Source organism: Streptopelia decaocto (genome assembly GCF_964273445.1).
Source record: "Streptopelia decaocto genome assembly, chromosome: 10".
In the NCBI taxonomy this organism is placed as follows: domain Eukaryota; kingdom Metazoa; phylum Chordata; class Aves; order Columbiformes; family Columbidae; genus Streptopelia; species Streptopelia decaocto.
In genome coordinates this window covers 930,675-952,056 of record NC_138665.1, presented here as the reverse complement: position 1 = coordinate 952,056, position 21,382 = coordinate 930,675, and the positions used below count along the sequence as shown (strand labels likewise).

At 48.3% G+C, this 21,382-nt stretch overlaps 1 protein-coding gene across 3 annotated transcripts in view; it reads right to left on the bottom strand.

The window, feature by feature from the left end:
• Nucleotides 1-21,382, bottom strand: part of ENOX2 (ecto-NOX disulfide-thiol exchanger 2) — a 51,731-nt gene that overhangs the window by 1,984 nt on the left and 28,365 nt on the right. For 2 of the 3 annotated variants that reach the window (XM_082062215.1, XM_082062213.1), the window contains exons 5-14: nucleotides 18,892-19,098; nucleotides 16,985-17,218; nucleotides 15,866-16,078; nucleotides 14,239-14,345; nucleotides 9,117-9,231; nucleotides 7,307-7,488; nucleotides 5,328-5,435; nucleotides 4,478-4,534; nucleotides 3,667-3,775; nucleotides 1,626-1,711 (exon numbers count right to left, since the gene is read on the bottom strand). In XM_082062215.1, the coding sequence (XP_081918341.1) occupies nucleotides 1,626-1,711; nucleotides 3,667-3,775; nucleotides 4,478-4,534; nucleotides 5,328-5,435; nucleotides 7,307-7,488; nucleotides 9,117-9,231; nucleotides 14,239-14,345; nucleotides 15,866-16,078; nucleotides 16,985-17,218; nucleotides 18,892-19,098 (1,418 nt within the window). The remainder of the gene's footprint in view (nucleotides 1-1,625; nucleotides 1,712-3,666; nucleotides 3,776-4,477; nucleotides 4,535-5,327; nucleotides 5,436-7,306; nucleotides 7,489-9,116; nucleotides 9,232-14,238; nucleotides 14,346-15,865; nucleotides 16,079-16,984; nucleotides 17,219-18,891; nucleotides 19,099-21,382) is intronic. The other variant, XM_082062214.1, reaches the window with a different exon arrangement.

Sequence of the window (21,382 nt, the reverse complement as noted above, 5' to 3'; positions counted from 1 at the left end):
CCTCTTCCTCTCCTGCTGGCAGCTCCAAGAAATGAGGTTCTGTTCTCAAGTGCTCCCCTGCAACCCGTCCCCACCTCACACCCAAAGACCTGCTGAACCTCCAAAGCAACACCCCAACTAACACCGAGCTCCTGCAACAACAGAAGAGCTAAGACAGAACCTGAAGAACAAATGGGCAGCCCCCTTTCAAGAGACCAGGTTTGCCGGAGTGTCAGTGAACAATAAAAAAGACCGATGCCATCGGCGAGGTTAAAAGATGCCCTTTTCCCAGGGCTTTTCTGCTAAGCTTATTGGAGAAATGTCAGCAGCCCTTTCCTGCATTGTAGGTTCCAAAGAAGTGCCAGAAGTCCGCAGGATATGATGGCATTTCTTTAGGAGTTCCAAAGAAAAATAAAGGCAGCTGTTCACCTCATACACAAATTCAGAATTAGAATAAGAAAGTAAATCATTAGATAAGTCTTAAAAGGGCTGGAGTGAGCCTGCAAAACACAGGCCAGCAAGCTGCGCTTCCTTAGGATGGGACAAATGAAGCAGTAAGTTCTAAGCAAAAGCAGCTGAAAAAGTTCCAGTCACAAGAGATGATTCCAGTGCTGGGAACCCTCCTGTTCCTGGGGCACTTTAAGGAGTGAGATGGAACTCCCTTGAACCTTCAGCCACCTTTGCACAGTCACTCCCCATTTACTCCCAAAAGGAGCCTGAAGCAGCGATACACAGAAATACTGCAGGAAACAGCAGCTTCTTGTTGTACTAAGGAAAATGCGTTAGCACTGCTCTTGTTCTGGCCCTTCTTGACCCCCGCAGCCAGGGCTCAATCCCTGCCCTTGGCACAGAGCCCTGCAAGCAGGACTGCCAGCCAGGGCTTATGCCCTGAGGCCATTGCACAGCATCCTCCTAAAAATGACCTCACTGACGGTATCAAAACGGAGACAGAAAAGGCTCAGTGAAGGGCTTCGAGATCAGAAATATGGAAAAACTTGGCTCGGAAACACAAAAACAATGTGACTGTTCAGTTTATAGAGAATATATACAAAGAGTGGCATGGCAGATGTTACAAGATAATAAACTGTATGCAAGAGGCTAGTTGTTTGTTCTTTTCCTTTGAGGTCATAAGGATAAGGGAAACAAGAGCAGCCAACTTAAACAGAATAAACAAAAATACATTTCAGATGGAGATTTTCAAGATGGAATTCACCACTGTCAAACACAGCCAATGTCAAAGGGTTTGCTTGACTTACGAGCAGGATTACACATGAACATCCGCAGTAAGAACGTATTCAGCTCTGTATTTATGTTAACATTACACTGGATGAGGGCTATGGCAGAACTTGGGTTGCTTTGAGCAACCTGACCTAGTGAAAGATGCCCCTGCTCATGGCAAGGGGGTGGACTAGATGATCTTTAAAGGTCCCTCCTAATCCAAACGCTTTGTGATTTTGAGAGAGTTCACCCTTTCCCCCATCCTCTTGTAGGAAATTATTCCAGTTAATACACACCAGTTCTTACCATCCAACCCCCACCCCACTCCCAGGGAGGGAGTGAAGCTCTCCTACACAGACCAAACACACTGGGGGCACAAACACAGCAACCAGGCTGGCCCGGGGGCCTGGGAGGGCCGATACACCTACTTTGCTGTCCAGACGCTGCAGGTAGGAACAGATGTACTCTATGCTTGCTCCAAATGGGTGAACGTGAAGAAATGTTGAAATGATTCCTGCGGAAAGGAAGAGCACAAACATCATTCTCACGAGACAAGAGCCAGCTGAGAACACCAGCTCCCGGCACTGGTGGCACAGCACACAGGGATCTAATTGGGCTGTTTTGGTTTGAAGTACAGCAACGTTTAGCTCGTAGGCTGCAAAGGAAACAACAAGTCACCAAGGCAGCTCGTGAGCACTTAAAATAGACTTTACCACTCTCATGCCTTGCTGAGTAACGGTAACATGCCCGGTGGTGAACCATATGGAAATGATCATACCTGTGGGGACGTAAGGCCCGAGGAGAGGGAAAGCAGAGCTCGGCTCCAGCTGTACCGAAGGGCAAGGAGCAGGACAGGACAAAAGGCAAATGGGAAGAGCAGCAGTGGCATGTGTGTCTCATCCCAACAGCTTTGCAGCACTCAGTTTAACAGAGTAACCCAAGTTTGCGCCCTGTCACAAAGAGGCACCTTGCAGCCCATGGCCAGGATTGTACATCAAAGCCTGACTTGCATTTCTGACCATCGTGTGCAGGAAAAGGCTGTGCCTTCGGGTTTCCCCAAAGTCCCTTCCCCAGCTCATGATCTGGCACAAACAGATCCATCCGGATAACAATAAATGATTCCTTGTTATTCTCAAATCAGATATAGAGGGATGACTGAGGAGAACCTGGCTGAGTGACAGTGAACTGAAGAAAATGCCTTGTCCCACAAAGACAAGGACTTCTGTTCCTCCTTTTCCAATGCTGCAGAAAACCCCCAACTCCCCAGTGTTTTGGGCTGAAAAGTCATAGCATGCCATGTTAGGCTATTTTTCAATATTACCAGAAATAGGCAAGGGGAAAGGAAACAAAAAGGTTAGCAGATACGCCTGCACTGTAAATCAGAGGTCAGCAATCCCTTTGTGAGCAGCACTTAAAAACGCTGGCAGTATTTCCCATCCCATTGAGCCCAGCCTTCTCTCCCTGCCACCCTTCTCCACTTTCCTTCCTCTCTGGCTACAGGTTCTAAAGCCAAGAGAATTTCTTTCTGTGGGGCCCACAGCACACCATGCTCGACCTAACGGTGTGTGCCCTACTGCTGTGGGGCCACAAACGCCATCCACCCCGGGACACCCTAGAGCCACCAAGATGCTGCAGGGAGTGGAGCATCTCCCGTGTGAGGAAAGGCTGAGGGAGCTGGGGCTCTGGAGCTGGACAAGAGGAGACTGAGGGGGGACTCATTCCTGGGGATCAATATGGAAAGGGGGAGTGTCAGGAGGATGGAGCCAGGCTCTTCTGGGTGACAACCAGTGATAGGACAAGGGGCAATGGGTACAAACTGGAACACAGGAGGTTCCACTTAAATATGAGAAGAAACTTATACCCGGTGAGGGTGGCAGAGCCTGGCCCAGGCTGCCAAGGGGGTTGTGGAGTCTCCTTCTCTGCAGACATTCCAACCCGCCTGGACACCTTCCTGTGTAACCTCATCTGGGTGTTCCTGCTCCATGGGGGGATTGCACTGGATGAGCTTTCCAGGTCCCTTCCAACCCCTGACAGTCTGGGATTCTGTGTGACACTAAAGTCTTCGAGCCTGTGACACCACTTAGGACGCTGTAAGGTTGATCAGGTTCTAACTGAATGAAGACAAACCCTCCTCTGTAACTTACTATAACACCTTCAGTGATGACTCTAAGAAGAGCAACTCGCACTCCAGTACGTGCTGACTGGGACTGCCAGCACACACCAGCCCCCTTCGCACGTGTGTGGTTTGGACTGAGAGGTGCGCAGTGCACGATTTGCACGTGAGCAATGCACCAGGTGGAACCCTGAGCCCAGCAAAGCTCGAGGCCTTCCTTGGTTCCGGGACTCCCACCTCCATTGGCGTAACCAAAGGAACAAGAGGTGGCCAGCGGGAGCTGCGAGGCCACCTTGAAGAACTCCAACTCAGTTCGAGTCTCCAGCATCGTCACCAAGCCCGTCAAAAGAACTTACCAACTAACAGAACTTCTCGTTCAGATTTCACAGGACTGTTGCTCAATGTCTTCTCAACCGGACACTCCTTCTCCTGGCTGCACGCACAAACTCTGGATGCACTGCTCTCCTGCAAAAACACCACAGGGTTTCCACACACCAGCAGCACAGCAAACACACAGCAAGCACAGGCTCAGTCAGACTCGACAGTCTGTATTTTTGCTTTCCTAGACTAGAAAGGAAGCCTTGTAGAGACTAATTCAGATACAGATGTTTATTTTCCAGATGCCTAAACTGAGGCAATATGATTAACAAAGTGCCCAATGGCTGCAAAGGGTTTAGGATCAGACTGTCTTTGACTTGAATTTGTGGTACTGAATCAAAACAATATTTTACATAATTTATTATCCCCAAAACAAACACAAGACTGCTAGTGATGCAAAGACTTGGCAGATGCACTAAAAGCAGTACTTTCTTCCTAAGTTTTCTGCGGAATTCCAGTGGTCTGAGCGCTACAAACAGCTGTAATTGGAAACAGCCTCCAGACACCACTGAAAAGGACTGGACTTGGGCCAATAACCAAGATAGAATTAAATAGTCCCTTGGGTTTGCTTAACTTCTTATGCCAGTGCAATTCTCAACTAGACGGGACTGAAACTGTGCAGGCCCGGCCCAAGCAGGCTGTGATCTGCTTCCACGGGAGAAGCTAAAGGTCCACACCACGGAAAGTAAAGGTCCATGCCAACTTTGAAAAATCGCTCATTTTACAATGAGGTGTCACTGCTTCCCTTGGTAAGATATTCTGACTAAAGTAGCAGAAACACAGACTTACATTGCCTTGACAATCAACTGCATCTCTCTCCTTGTCCTCTTCATCTGCTATGCTCTGCTATGTAGAGGTAAAGAAAAGGAAAGGTTACTGGTGATAGTCTGTTAATTCTGTTCCGTGAAGATTACTGAAGATTACTGGGATACAAAGCCAGTTTTACATATTAGAAAGCCATTTATTATCTTCCCCAGCTCATGGCACAAGAAGGTAGGGCTAAAGATTGAAAATCTGAGACAAGATCAAGTATTTGGCTCTATGGCCCTTGGCAAGAACTGCTGCCTAATGTCTCTTGTCTATCCTGTATGATTGTGCCTGCGCTATAGAGAAGAGAATCAAGCATGTTTAGATTCCCACACGGGTCCACAATCACAAGACAGAGTGGATCACACTTGACAAAATATGGTATTTATGTTTAGAATAAATCCACCAAGCATGAGAATATTACGACACTGACAAAAACATTCAATTCAATAGCGCTTTATGGAAGCCAGATGAAAATATGTCGCTAGAATACAAATCTAAAAATCAATGTTTGATAATTGAGACCGCTTTTTCTTAACTTTTAAAGCTCAGGTTGCAGAAAAACACATTTCAGCTGCCATACCACTGTACACTATAAAACAATACAGTTTCTTAGGTGGATTGTCTCACAGGTACATGAAGCCAGCAGCAAGTTCATTACTGATATATGCTCTCCAATTTGGTAGGTGATTTTTTCTGCCTTTCCAAAGCTGGTCCTAAGCTAGGGCAAGGTATCTTGTACACTCTGTCCCTTACTGTGCTCATGATGGACCACAAAATCCAAGGACTGCGTTTACTGCTGAGAATAAGGAAGCACTGGGGTGGCACGTACCTGCTCCTTCAGGTTTTCTAATAATGTCTCCATTTTCAGTTTTTCTTCTCTCACTTTTTCTAGCTCAGCTTCTCTCTTCTTGTATTCATCTTGTACTTTCAAAAGATGCTGGAAGAGAAAAGATAAACGCAATTCTTAACTTGCCTATCACCTCTTACTATTTTCAAGAACAGAAAATTATTAGGGGCTTTTCCACAAAGACCAGACGGACCATATTCGGAACAATTAAAGGGTTAAGTATACAACAATAAGAGATCTTTTCTACAATGTACCTTAGAAACACCTTTGCCTATTAGCATGACTTTGTAAGCATGAGGCAGTAATTCCATCATCAACAAACCTCCTTTGTCCCTGAAATAAAGCACGTGTTATGCGCTTGACTGTGGGCCTGACCCACAGTAATGTTAATTCCTCCTCTCCCCCGGTCTGGGTCATGCTGTGGCCGTACAAACAGCACATGAGAAAGAGCAGCACAGAAACAAGCTGGGGAACTCACCCTAAAGTCTTCCTATATCTCTAGTTCCACATCAATACAGTGGTGTCTTGCAATTTAAGAAAAGACTCTGAAACTGCTACTAGATAAGGAGATTCGCACCGTAACCTGTACAATTTACATGGCAGAAGAACACGACGGCTGCTCCAACCCCGACATCAGCCCAACAAACGCCCCAGCGAGTCGTGCACCCCCGCCCAGCAAAGCTCAGGAGAAGGGCTGGGGGGTGAATCCCAGCCCACGTCTCGCAGGCGAGCAGGAAACGCTCCAGCCCAACCTGGTGTCTGTCAAGGAGAACCAAGCTGTGGCTGTGGATATAACAGTGTGCTTTCAGAGCAAATATGTGTCCTTGGATGCGTCCGTGATGAGCACAAAAACAACCAACAAACCAACAGAGGAGAAGTATGATTGATCCCCCATCGGAGCCAGCAAAACCAGCAAACTGCCAACAGCACTGTGCGTCCCAGAAACGGGCAAGATCGAGTCACCAGGAGGAGACGAGCTCAACTGCTAATATGGCAAAGGCACTGGCCTAGCGGCTTGCCTAGGTCAAACCAGGATACATAAATATACAGTCCAGTGAATGGTTTCTTCCATGCTTAAAATACCCCTAACGAGATGTTTACTTTAATATTTTTCTCCCTTAACTAGAAGAAAAAAAAAAAAGTCATAATCCTATTCATTAATAGTTACAAACAGCATCTTTTTTCAACAAGGCAGTTGCTCCAGAGTCTTCTCCCAACACCGTTCATCCTGGTAGCGATGTAAAGAGAAACTTGACCTGCCTGACACCTGCGAGAAGGGAATTCTGGTTCATCCTACACTGTCCTCCCACCCTGAAAGCTGATGGTGACGACAGAAGCTTTTTCCTGCCAGCTCCAGCATCACAAACACCAGTTCTGTCAGTTCGGATGTCAGGTTCATCCAGAGAACAACCACAGCCTTCACAGAATTCTTATTTTAACAAGTTCTTACCTGAACTATTACACGCTCTGTATGCTTGGTTATCAGTCTGGCTTAATATCCCAAGGGCTACTGTTAAGGTTTTGTGAGGACTCAAAGCGCTCTAGATTCAGCCCAGGGAAAACCCAAAGAACAATACATGCCCTACACATTTCTGTGAGAACAAAAGCCCAAAGTGAGCTTGGGATTTCCCACTTTCTTGCTTATGCTGGTAACTGGGATCTCCCCGAGTTATGGAAACTCAGACTCAGCACTTCAGAAGTCACAGTGTGGTCAAGCAAAGAGCACACAAGGAATCCATGAACTACAGATTGTTTCCAATTGACTTATCAGTTCATACACAGACACTGCTCTGAATGCTTGGTTGTTTAGGGTTTCTGTGGCAACAATGGAAATGAAAAAAGGCTGCTTCCACTTGCCAGTTTTGACCCCACATAAAAACATAATGCTTGTGTTTCTGCTCTACAGCACAGCTCCTTTGCCTTTGTAGCGAGGCCCCAGCTCTAGAAAAGTCCAGGCCCACCTTCTGCATCCCCTGCAGAGCCTGCTGGAGAAGCTTCATCTGCTGCTCCTTGGTTGTGTCGTCATCCCTGCTGGCTTTGCCCTGCTCCTGCTTCAGCAGCTCCACCTCGTTCCGGTAGGCGTCCAGCTGCCAGCGCAGACTGTCGTTCTCTTCCTTCAGGGCTTCCACCTGTGACACCAGCGCTGGAGAACAAGGCAGGGAGAGAGCAAAAGTCAAAGAACTGCGAGCAAGAAGTCCTTGGGTGCTCTCCCCCAGCACCCAGGGCTCTGTAGCTCCCAGCGCCCAGTTACAAATCCAGAGTATCAAAATGAATTTCTCCCAACCGCTGTTTGTGTTAGCTCTTTAGGAAACAAGCTCCTCTGGACAAAGAGCAGCTCTCAGTAGTGAGTGCAGTATTTAAGCTTGGAAGAAAACTAAACAAACAAAAAAAGAAGCAAAAGAACATATTGGGGTGAAATGACCATGCTGGTTAGAAGCAGGTTTCCTAACCAGCAAAGCTGAAAGACTCTGGGAGAGGTGTCCCTGGCCGCTTCAGCCAGAAGAATGTGTCCATCAATCGTGGGAAGAAACACCTGCCTCAGCCACACAGGGCTTGGTAAATTCAGGACTGGGATTATACAACGTGATGGCAGCAAAGACAGGCCCAGCAGGTTCCAAAACACAGCCCTGGTGCAGAGGGCACCGCCTGGCACCCTGTAGCCCTGCTCGGTACTCAGGCCATGGCCAGAACACATGCAGGCCGGTTTGCCCAGGACTCGCACGCTGCACTTGGAAGGGAGACAAGACATGCTGCATGGGAAGAGGGTGGGTTTGGGTGGGTTTATTTAACTGCCCCCTCTCATTCTCCCAGTCAGTGAATGTGTGTTGGGCCCCACTCCAGACAGCTACACATTCTAAAAGGAAGGACAGCAGGCAATATTCAACTAATGATAGGACAAGGGGTAATGGGTACAAACTGGAACACCAGAGGTTCCACTTGAATATGAGAAGAAGCTTCTTCCCATTCCAACCCGCCTGGACACCTTCCTGTGTAACCTCATCTGGGTGTTCCTGCTCCATGGGGGGATTGCACTGGATGAGCTTTCCAGGGCCCTTCCAACCCCTGACATTCTCTGACTTCCCCCACAACCTTCATGATGGCATTTCCTAAGCTGAATGCTGGACTTTGTAACCTCAACATCCAGGAAGGTCCTTCAATGCATTTCTGGACTACTCATCCTTAGTTTCCTGCAGACAAAGGGAGAATGGGTATTTGGACAGTCAAGTTCTTGTGTCAGCTGCAGCCAAGGGCATTTCCAGCTGTACGATACAGGAGCACTCAGCTGACAGCACAGCCTTACTATGGCCACATTTGCCACTGCACCCCTTGCTGTCCCCTCCACAAGCGCTGCTGCTGCTCAGAGCCCCAGTGAAGCCCAGCGCCCCAGCACGGGGATCTGCTGCTGTGTCTCCAGTGCCGGGAGGACACCAGCAGCGCACACAAACAGGACAGCACAGGGTGATGTAGCTGCAAAAGCACAGAGCAGCTGTGCAGGTGGCTCAGTCCCCCCGCACACTTTGCCATGAACCCCCATGTCACACCAGGGACTGCGGTTCAGATGCAGCGTTAGGTTCCCTGACCGTGGCGGGGAGATCAACAAACAGCAGCTACAGAACCAGGCACTGAGAGGAAAACAAACTCCAGATAACTGCAGCTGATTTTGCTCCACCTGTGACAATTCTGAGGTACAGAACAGTCAGAACATGACTCCTGAAAGAAATCACTGATGAGACAAGTACTTAGTTTATGAACTGCAAAAAGTGATTTTACCTGATTCTTCTGTTTCTTTCATCTCTGACGGATCTTCTATTTCTTCATCAGACATTTCCATTTCCTCCTCTCTTCGAATACCCATTAGTTCATCATTATGAATGTTACGAATTTCCTAAGGTTCAGAAAGTAGAGGGTTTTTTAAAATACAGGTTGCAAGGAACAGATTGGTTGGATAAAGAGATGCTGAAATTTAAGTCTGCAAAATGCAACTCCATGATACAAGAAAGAGGAAACAATAAAATAATATTTGGCACAGACTATTAGATCAAGGACAATATTTAGCAAGAGTCAATCTGCCAGTGCTATCGGAATTACCCACACTGTAGTTTCTCGGTGACCCCTCTCCCTGCATCTGCCCTGCTTGACGTCCACACGCCCCTCCTACCTTCAGCGCTGCCCAACCTGGAACCTCCACTGGGTCGCTACCTCACGTCTCCTCTCTGGCAGCACCTCTAGACCAGACTGACCTGCTGCCAGCGCCTCCCCTGCTCCGCACGCCCAGGGGCTGCACCACTCTTCCCTGGCCCATCCTGCCCCGCTGGGTTCCAGCCCCACGCTCTCCATCACCTGGGTAGGACGCCCCACTCCGACTGAGCAGGACTTTGGTTCAGCCCTCCCCGACAGGTATGTCTGAGTGAAGTCAGCCCTGCTGTGCAAACCGTGAGACATTGTGCCAGGCCGTGTCTTCTCAGGAGCTAGCGGTCCCAGCCCGAGCTGGGACTAGAAAAATCATCATAGAATCTTCAGAGAATGTCCCGGGTTGGAAGAGACCCACCAGGATCATGGAGTCCAGCTCCTGTCCCTGCACAGGACACCCCACAGGTCATGCTGTGTGTCTGAGGATGCTGTCCAGTCTCTTCTTGAACAGGCTGGGGCCGTGACACCTCCCTGGGGAGCCTGTTCGGTGTCCAGCACCTCTGGGTGAAGAACCTTTTCCTCATGTCCCACTGACCCCTCCAGCACATCTTCTGCCATTCCCTGGGCTCTGTCACTGTCACAGAGCAGAGCTCAGCCTGCCCCTCCTGCTCCTGCTGAGGAACCTGCAGCCCATGAGCTCTGCCCTCAGTCTGCTCTGCTCCAGCTGAACAAACCCAGGGACTGCAGCCGCTCCTCATACGGCTTCACTCCAAACCTTCACCAACTTCATGGCCCTAGATCAAACTAAACCTGCTACAGCTGCACACCAGCACAAAACCCACTTGATACTATAAATACCTGTAGCCCCCCCGAGCCCATGGAGCTCTCCTGTGCGGCACCAGGCGCACGGTGGGGATCTCCTCTGAGCAGGGACACCTCTCAAGGTTTCCCCACCAGACTGAGAGACCCTTAATCCAGCATCTGATATCTATAATGAGCTAAGTGACATTTTACATTATGCCTAAAAGCATATTATATGCTAGCAACATTTATATATATGTATACAATAAAAGGCTGAGGGAGCTGGGGCTCTGGAGCTTGGAGGGGGGACTCATTCATGGGGATCAATATGGAAAGGGGGAGTGTCAGGAGGATGGAGCCAGGCTCTTCTGGTGACAACCAGTGACAGGACAAGGGGCAATGGGTGCAAACTGGAACACAGGAGGTTCCACTTAAACATGAGAAGAAACTTGTTGGGGGTGAGGGTGGCAGAGCCTGGCCCAGGCTGCCCAGGGAGGTTGTGGAGTCTCCTTCTGTGCAGACATTCCAACCCGCCTGGACACCTTCCTGTGTAACCTCATCTGGGTGTTCCTGCTCCATGGGGGGATTGCACTGGATGAGCTTTCCAGGTCCCTTCTAACCCCTCACATTCTGGGATTCTGCGTGAGATATCTCCAGCTATAGCTTAATTATTAGAACTACAATAAGTAGCAGAGTGTTTGACTGCTAATCATTGTCAAAGCACCACTGCCACATCACTGTTTAAAAAACAATTCAATTATTGCTTAATCACTATTTGATTGCCATATAATTACCATTCAGTCATTGATTAATTATCACTCAATCATCGTTTATTCACCAATAAAACCTCTTTAGTTAGCCCCACAATGATGACTTCTCTTAATGATTCACCTGTGAGAGCAGCTCCCCTGGTGCTGTCCCCTCCTGAAACATCTGCCCAGCGTTTCCTCCTCCTGTCACACAACACATCCTGCACCTTCCAAGCACTGGCCTACATGGCACAGCCTTGGCCCACATTAGGGATCAGAAAGGAGCAGGGATGCTCCCTCCTGTGCTGGTCTCTGAGCTTCCCCAGCTCCTGCTTGTGTGTGGGTCCTTTCTGCTCCATCCACCGTGTCCAGGCAAAACTGGCCAACCCCACCTGCTCCTATGGACAAGAGCCCTGCTCCATCCTCTGCTCACACTGGGCAGAAATGGAGCTCTGCACAGACACCCATCAGCCCGTTTGCAACCTCAGCCTCTCCACACCCCCTGCAGAGCAGGACAAGCAACATTCAGAAAACAAGTGAGTTACTCAAGGAGGTGGAGATGTCAAGACCACTCACCAGAGGCTCGCACAGGCGGCCAACTGTCCCTACCCGATGCCAATTCACCACAACTTCACTTGGATTATACACCTCAGAAACAGCCATAGGAGAAAAGATAGAGAAGATCTGCTTATGAAATAAAATTAACATCCAGCTCTTTGTAGATTTTACTTGAATAGCCTGAAGCTTTCAAAACCTCTTCTTGCCAGCACCGAGCACATGTGCACCAAGAGCAGCCAAGAGGGAATCGTAGCATCATAGCACAGCTTGGGTTGGAAGGGACCTTCAAGTGCCATTCAGTGCCCCCCCTGCCACAAGCAGGGACATCTTCACCAGCTCAGGGTGCTCAGAGCCCCGTCCAGCCTGGCCTGGGATGTCTCCAGGGATGGTTCATCCACCACCTCTCTGGCCAACCTGGGCCAGGCTCCCACCACCCTCAGGGCCAACAATTTCTTCCTCAATGTGGAAAGCGACCATGGACACCTTGGGGACAGCAGCAGGGAAAGGGTGAGAACAAGGCAGATCCAGGCACGACGGGCAGTGCTGGTTACACTTCCAAAGCAACTGCTGCCCCAGAGACCACCCATAAACCAGCAGCTGGGTTGAAGACCAGAGAACCATCTTCCCACCATCTTTAGCTGACTGCTCAACAGCTGAAACCCTAAAGCAGCCTTGAAGCTGGAGAAGACTGTATGGAGCACAGCATGCAACAGACCCTACACCACGGATCACTGGCACCCTCACTGTGCCCAAGGGAGCCCTGGATGGGTGAGGAAAAAGCATCAGAGAAGGCAAATACTTGAGAGAGGCCCTTCCTAACCAAGGGAATATGCTGGCTGGTAGCTTCCGTAGCATAGTGGTTCTCCAGCTCTCAAGTTTCCACAGCTTCTTAATGAGCTGCCTGCTGTCTTAATGACACTGCTGGGAAAGCCACCTGAAGACTAAAACCCTGGCCTAGCCTAACTCCCCAACACACACCCATTCCCTGAGCTGCCCACCAGGCTCTCCTCCAATGCGGTGACCCACAGGATTAAAGTCTGCCAAAAGCTGTCCCAAGAAGATGCACCTTGTGGGTCCACCTTCCTTAAAGAGAAGACCCTAAGCTCGGGGAGACCATCAGGCTGAGCCCAGCAGCAAGTGCTCCTGGAAGAGGCCTCAGCAGTGGTCTCACAGCCTCTTCCCACTGGGAGAACTTACCTTGGAACAAAAGACAGCTCCAAATGGAGAGAGTGCTCCCACCCCAAGCACAGTAAGCAACCTCAGTAAGCAGGAGAGAACAGGAGCACCAGGCTCAAGGCAGAGGCATAATCTGAATCAGACTCTGCACCTGGCCTATCAGGTATAAAACGACACACCAGCTCCTGTAGCTACTACAAAAGGTTTGACTCGGTGGGATTTGGCAAGTCCCAGAAGTGCAAACTCATGGGGAGATCACAGCTGGGAACTTCCTAGGGAAACAGCCACTTAGAGTTTGCCAGTGTTGATAAGGATCGATCGTCTGCTTTTGGCTGGGTATTATCTAGCCCCACAGTTTTTCTCAGGTCATAGCTATGTGGGAAGGTGTCCTGCATACACAGTTTTAGAATATACTCAATTTAGTGGTGATCACTGTCAACTTTGCCCATGATTCAAGCTCCACCCTACTTTAAAAGCTTAATGAGCAAGACAAATACAATTTCTCGCTCTCCCCTTCAACATTTTTCATACCCCAGGGCGACAATACTTCCGTCACCACTTTGAGCGTTAACCTTTCCAGGGAACGGACATGGAAGTGAGACTCAAGGAGAGACAAGCTGTGAGCAGGAGACCCGCCACGGGGCTCTTTGCCGCTCTCGGTAGCCCTGCACGTCCCCCAGAGCACAGATATCTCCTCCCGTCTTCCTCAGCCGGACACACAGCAAGACAAGCTCCACCGCCAGATGCCGACAAGCGACGTGACATCCCTGCCAGGCAGGTGACAGCAGGTGGCGTGTATTTCACCACTGACTCCAGGACAAACACCTCCCAAACCCACTGCTTCCCTAGAGACGGCCTTTCTTTACCTCAGCTGGATTCTTTCTGACATTGTGCCTGACTCCAGAAGGATTTGATAAGATCAGATAAGGGACTGAGAACTGTTCTTCCCCTTGCAGGAAGCACAATTGGAGTGAAATGTCCTCTTCTATCACCCCCCTGCTTGTCAGCACCTCTAAATCCTGTATTTCACTAGTAATGTCACTGCACGGGATAAATACACAAATATGAGAACATTCTCCCTCAGACTCCTCAGCCGCAATTATTCCCACCTCTCAAGTTGGTCAATAAAAATGTGATAAAACAGATCTCTGATGAAGCTTATGATTGTGGTGGTTTTGTTTAACATCTCTCTAGAAATCCCTTTTGCTTTAACATTAAAACCAGCAGAAAACAGATAAATCATTATTACTATTGTGCACGACTTCAATCAGCATACAGATCCCAATGTACTGCTACTAGTAACACAAATACCGAAAGAAAATGTATTACCTGTAGCACAACAGACGACTGAGTAATTCCCACCTTACACTGTGAGTTAAGGTGGTGTTATCCACACAAGCATTGTGCAAACTTAACATCAATATCCTGAGAAGAAAAAGACTGTGCTGGAGGATCTAACACAATAAAAAATTACCAACCTCTGCTTGTTTGCACCACACGCTGATGTTCTTACGCTGAGCTTTCGTGAAATGGTCCCAAGCCTTTTGTTTGGAGGCAGAATGGTACACGGCCACTATCTGCTCGACTGGAGTATCAAATCAGCAGTCAAATCAGGCCAGAATATCATCCAGAGAGCACGAACAAGAGGAGTAAAGGAGTAAAAAAGTGGAATCAGGCAGGTGGTTTGGCTAACCTTTTCTTATAACACTGTACTGTGCCGAAGCTTTGCTCAGGAAAGGGGGCTGCGCCTGGAGAGGAAAGTGCGGCCTTCACCAGGCCGGGGACAAAGGTTCAGAGTGTAACCATCGACTAGGAAAGCGGCATCTGCTCTCAGCTAGAAAAAAAGGCACGCATTGCGCCGAAAAATAGTCAAATACGCTGTGCAACGCTGCCAGCGAGGGTAACAGGTACTCACCGACACAGCACCTGCTGTCAAAAATGGGATGATTAAGTACAAAGCTGGCACTTTGGGTACAGTCCCAACGACCAGTGCCACAGCCCACCCGTGTGCACAGCGGGGAATGGATGCTGGCATTAGTCAGCAACCTTTTTGGTTCCTGAGACTTATTCCTTCTATTTCTCCAGGTTTGTGGAGAAATAAAGCGCCTCTCCTGGGATGGGAACTCAGCCAACAGCAGAAAGCACAACTACCTGATTTTTTTATGCTTGTGATGTTGTAGTAAGTGTAATTCTTACAAAATAAAATAAGCGTTCTGCTATTTAGATGAACTTAAGAGTGGCTGAGATATCAGCGGTGTTATAGAGCGCGGTTGCATCTATTACAACTCCCTCTGCATCCCTCTCTGCACTGTATCACCATACTTTTCACCATAAATAGAATTTTTTAAAAAATGAAGTACCAAACAAGTAGCAGCTGAAATTATTGAATGCAAAACCAAAAGGTAAAAATGTTCACAATTTAGCCAAGGGGCTCAAGGAGACTCGGTACAATTGTGGAGAAGGTATCAGTACAATTGTGGAGAAGGTACTCTTAAAAAAGAAGAAAAAGGTAGAAAAAAACCAATTCATACTCACTAAAGTAAGGATGTGTAAGAGGCAATGAGCGGTTTGAGGAACTGTTATAAATCACATCTCAGACTAATACAGCCCACGCCTCTTCCTTGATTTCATGGTTTAATAAAGTACTGGGATTTGAAAGAGCCAGGTTCAAAACGCTGTTCTGCAACAGGTTTTCAGTTGTGACTGAGGACAAGGTGTGGGGAGCGCTCTGCTGCATCCTACCTTTGGCGAATAAATCCTGTATACTTCGCCGAGGCACCAGATTACCAGGAACTTACCTTGTCTGTGCACAGACGAGGAGTTGAAAAGATGACAGAACTACTAATGTACTATAATTAGAAGAGGGAAAAAATTAAGAATTCATTCTCTCCTCCCCCTAGATGTGGACTCTTACTCCAATAAAAAGTACCACAGAAACTTTTGCCACGTTAATGATCTATGCTTATAAATTAACTGTAGCTGAATGGAAATGATTGCTCCTTCTTTTCCTGAAGCCCTTTTAATGTTGCCTCTCCAGACTCTAGAAATAAAGCATCTTCCCTGCAACAACAAAAAAGCAACATTCAGCATGGAAACACTACTCACACTGAACCAGAATCCCTGAGAGAGCAAGTTTGAATTTCTCTTTAGCTTCTTCCATCTCCTTCTCGTGAGCTGCTTTCTCATTCACAAGCCTGCGGACGTGGCTGTTGGCCGACTGGATCATGGAGTAGAAGTTGTTGGCAGTCCTCCTGTTCACTTCTCCACGCTCTATCCAGGTCAGCAAGGTCTGTATGGCTTCCAAGAACTTGGTGTCATCTGCAGCAAGAAAGGACACCTTTATATCGCACAAGCCCACGGTCACCTGTGCAGCTTTCAGATCCCTTCCCTGGCGCTGCTCAACTGCTCTCTTACAGAGATCAACTTACATTGGGCAGCTGATCACAATTCTTGAAAGCACGATATTATCTGAATACAAGGCTATACAAAGGAAGGCAAGTCTAACATGAAGCTGATGTCATGAGGATGGAGCCAGGCTCTTCTGGGTGACAACCAGTGACAGGACAAGGGGCAATGGGTGCAAACTGGAACACAGGAGGTTCCACTTAAATATGAGAAGAAACTTGTTCCCGGTGAGGGTGTCAGAGCCTGGCCCAGGCTGCCCAGGGAGGTTGTGGAGTCTCCTTCTGTGCAGACATTCCAACCCGCCTGGACACCTTCCTGTGTAACCTCATCTGGGTGTTCCTGCTCCATGGGGGGATTGCACTGGATGAGCTTTCCAGGGCCCTTCCAACCACTCACATTCTGTGATGGAGCAAACCATCTGTTGAGGTGCAACAAGAGGACCAGCTGCTACAAACCTACCGGAAAACTTCATATGCCTATTCAGATGTACTCTTCCATGAAAGAAAATAACAGCCAGCTCCAAAGGCATCAGGCCACACACAGGTCTTGGGCTTCAGAGAAGGTCTTAGGACTTAGACTAGTCCTTTTAGCATGAACAAAAATGGTTTGGAAGAAACTGTTGTACTCAACTATGGGTTTGTTTTTACAAAAAGACAATTCTGAAGAAGAGACGGCTACGAGAGCTGCAGCGTGCAGGCTGAGGGCTTGGTCTTAACGGGCTCTGCAAGGTCTATATGGCACCATCATTTCAGCTCAGCAAGACGACCACTGGAGAACACAAATCTCTGAAGGGCAGCCATGGGCCGCAGATCCACTTACCTTTCAGTTTCTCAGCAACAACACTGCACTCGTGGTCGGAGTAGTGCACGACGGGAGGCGGGGAGGGCGGGCGGAACCGCTCCTCTTGCAGCCGCCGGCGGTGGCGCTCCTCCCTCGCCAGCATGCGCTGCTTACATTCCCACTCGTACAGATCGTCCCGAGCCTGAGCAAAATCCACGTGCAGGCGCCCGGTGTCCTTCTTGTCAGTGCTGGAGCCCAGCCTGATGCGATAGCCTGGCAGTGACGACAGTGTTGGGACGGGACAGGGGACTTACCTTACGCTCCAACCACCCATCAGTGCAAGTCCCGCTTTCCCACAGAGCCAGAAAACCTCCAAACAGAAGAGCTTACTGAAGAGTTTAACACACAGAAAGCAATGCTGGAGGAGAAAGCATTGTCAGGGGCTTTGCTGCTATCTGGCTGTGTTTTGCACATGCTGGGTAAGATCTTACATGGGCCTCTCCCCCAGGAAACACCAGCAGGTACTGGGTCTCGAACAGCAACTGGAATGGTACTGGAGTTGGACCAAGGGTTGGACTTGATGATCTCTGAGGTCTTTTCCAACCCAGTCAATTTTGTGATTCTGTGAAAGCTCTGGAGCTTGGCGACTAAGCCCAGCTGTTCATATGCAGAAGGCAGAACTGTCTTCCACACTTCCACAAACTCCAGAAGGTGAGGATGGGAAGGGAGGAATGGGAGGTGAGACATGGTAAACAGGGCAGCAGGTGGATGGCAGGAATCTTTGGAACAGTCCCCATCATCCAGTGGGAGCGGGAACAGGGTCAGCAAACGGACACATCCACTGCGTGGAAACTCCTCTGACCACCAGCATAGTTTGCAGGACTCCTTTTCTGGAGTTTCACATCAAACGTGCTAGAAGGCTCTCCTCTGGGATTCAGAGGTGGTATGTACATACAAAAATCTGCATTATAGAGAGACTTTGGACAAAGAACAAACCCAGAAGCAATGCCTGCGCGTGGGTGACTGTGCACACAATCACGGCTGCAGGCAGGAGGAACTACAAGCAGAAAACACCTGCAGCTCAACGGGCTGCTTTGGCTGCGTAGAAGGGGTAACCACAAAGAGCCACAGCTCTTACCAACAGGGCATTGCAAGTCTAACTCAATTCAACAGTCTCTGGAATGAGACGCAATGTAGTCAATACGGACTACAGAGAAGTTTCCATTATTTTCAACAGCAAACAGCATTATCTTGACAGTCCCACCTCTCTGGAGAGAATATGGACTTGGAAAGCAGTTCCCTGGTTTGTTAATATACTGAAACGATGAATTTGGAAGGGATTTTAGCACGGAAATAGAAAGTATTACTGTATTTTTCTAGAATGGTGAAGAGGCGGGTGGAGAGCCCGGCCTGCCCAGGGCAGACGTGACCAGCACAGCAAACGCGGGCCTGGCTGGAAACGCACCATCTGCCATCCGCAGGGTCCGGAACACCAACCCGAAGGTCTCCGTCCTCCATAGATCAAACCTCTTAAACCCTACGGATGCAGAACAGGGGTTCCCTAAGCAAAAGGAGCCCAGGGCTTTTGGCTCTCACAATTAACTGGGAAAGAAATACTGGTAAGTCAAACAAACCTTCCAATTAACAAGCAGTTGAGAGCAACTGCAAATTTTTACAGGACCCTTAAGCATCATCTACAGAATCTGCTGGGCATTTATTCAGGTAAGAGAGGGATGGACTCAGCACCTCATCCCAATATTTTGCAGAGGTTTGCAGTACCCCAGGTAAACACCATTGCTCTCTTTCCCATTATGAGCTGTTTTCACATACTTAAGGACAAATGTAGAAAAAGAGGCAAATTGACACAACATTAGACAAACCTTCCAATGAGAACAAAGCCTATGAAGAGGTCATTAGACCTCTATCCCAGACAGAAATACACTTACCAGAAAGATAAAGCGCCTTGTCCACCATGAACTCCTCAGCAAAGCGGATATGACAGAAGTTCTTCTTGCTCTTCCGAATGGCTATGACTTCCCCGCACTGTTCAAACACTTCCATGATGATCTGCTCGGTGGCGTTTTCCGGCAGGCCCCCAACAAACACCGTCTTGCACCCTGGGGGCCTCTCTCTTGTGGCTGGAGGGGGAAGATCTGAAGAGGGCAAGAGAGAGAAAGCACAGCAGGTTTGGTTTTGGGTTGTTGGCACAAGTTTCTCTTATCTTCCCCTTCTCCTGAGGGACAACCATCCTGGCGCAGAACACGAGCAGCACCAGGACCTCAAACTTTATCATGGGAGATGCTATAAAAGCACAGCTAAAAGGACTGTCCTAACATAAAGAACGCATAGATAACAGAGAATCCTAAAGGGCAAAAAGCTAAACAGCAGTCTGTAAAGGGTACGAAAGTATTTACATTAAGGGAAGGTCATGAACTTAATTTAGACTACAAAGGAAGAAAGAGATGAAGGAAATGGGTGTAGCCAAGAGGTGTAGAAGGGATTAATGTTTGGGGTTTTTGTCTTTTGGGTTTTTTTTCACCTGTACAACAAAAATAAACCACAGAACACAAAAGCCGGCTGAAAGTTCAGTCTAGTTTGTCTGAAGCAGGTTCCTCAGCCACCTGTAGCACCACGGCACACAGGGGAGGCTGCGGGACACCGCTGTGACTCGGAGGGGTGCTTCTCCAGCACCACACTCATTCCCATGCCCAGGTGCCCCTCAGCGAGACCCTCCCAGCTCAGTGCATGAAGACTGAAAAGGATTATGCACTTGTCACCTTGTGTTTCTTAACACGTGGAAAATCTGAAGTGAATTTCAGCGCCGAGATCTATCGTCCCCAGTTCAGCTCACGGAATTACACTGCTTACATATTGATTTAACAAAATAGTGGTACTACATTCTTTCAATTCTGCGGCATGCTTCCAGCGAAGTTCTTCCAAAAGCAATTATTAGCATTATTTTCTTTTTGTTTGGAAATAGCTCCTTTGGGTTCCCAGCTGGAGCCTGAGCGCTGCCTTGCCACAGCCTTATGAAACATTATCCTTGATGTTCTCTGCAAACCCCGGTTCTTCTCACCTTTTAACACCCTGCTCTTAGTTCACAACAGCAGATGCTGCAGGACAGCGCCCAAGGCAGGAGCTCATCCAAGGGCCTCCGGGAAGGGCTCGTAAACTCTACAATGCTGAGGTTCTGTGACAACCTCGAAGCACATCGCCCATCCTTAGCAGAACAAAGACCTTGTTATGCCTTAAATGTCTGGTTTTTGTTACTTTGGGAGGAAGAGATAGATGACACCTCATCTTAACTTTCCCAAAGCTTTATGGCCAAGGAGGTAGACACCTTGTAAGATAAGGACAATTAACAGTGTTGCTGTGAAAGGCCTCATGGCCTAATTGGGATGATAGAGATGAACCATCTGTCAGACAACCAACTACGAGAAGAAACCACGAACCAACAGCTACCCCTGACGGGCAAGACAACTCACTCCTGGTCAATACCATGAACTCTCCCCTAGTCTGAAGACCCCAGACCCATTCCCAGAAGAGTCTTCCTAATGAGCATGAAGAGCGAGCAGAGGGAGGAGACGAACCGCCCTCTCCTATCTCGCATGTAAATGAACTGGGTTATAAAACAACCTCACGTATGATACGGGTTGGCGACGTGTAAATCTTCAACACGTCCCCCCCTCCAGAGGCCGTCGCGGGACCGATGTGCCTGTGGAGTGGTGACATCTTACTCCCCCTCGCTGTCTCTCTCTCTTTCTGATATCTTAGTTTTCCTCTTCTCTCTCTCTTCCTTTTTCTTAAGCATATAAAGTAATATCATTGTGAGTTCTGCTGCTAAAGTCTTGTTAAGTTTTGCATTACAATTACTAATTGTTGCCAACCCACCGTTTTCAGAAGGGCTTTTGCTGTCAATGTATTGATGAGTTTTGTGGTACTATAACATACTTTTGCCAAGTCACTGATTGCTGTAATTTGTGTACCACCATGTGCTTTTAGTAAATTCATAACTGGACCCCCGGAGCGATTGTCTGTCATTCACTTGGCATTGCCGCGCAGAGTCAGCTCACACCTGGTCTCATCTGTTGAACAGGGCGCGTGTCGCATTCAGAGTGACCTCATCCCTCGTCCCATCTGTTGGGACGGGACAGGTTCCCCTCTCAGGATAACACTGACCACAACCGCCGGGTTCTCCCTGAAAACCAGGTTTAATCTCCCTTCCAGTACACCTTATCACACATCCCCTCTGCCTGCTTTGCTATCGATAGCAACATGTCTTGGAAATCTCCCGAATAATCAGCCCTGATCAATTCTCAACAGCCTAACATTTGTATTGAACACAGTTTTCCACAGACTGTATCTCAGACCAAAAGATGTATGTTAGGTCTCCCATAAGAACATTAAACACAAGATAACTGTAAAGGAGGGTACTGA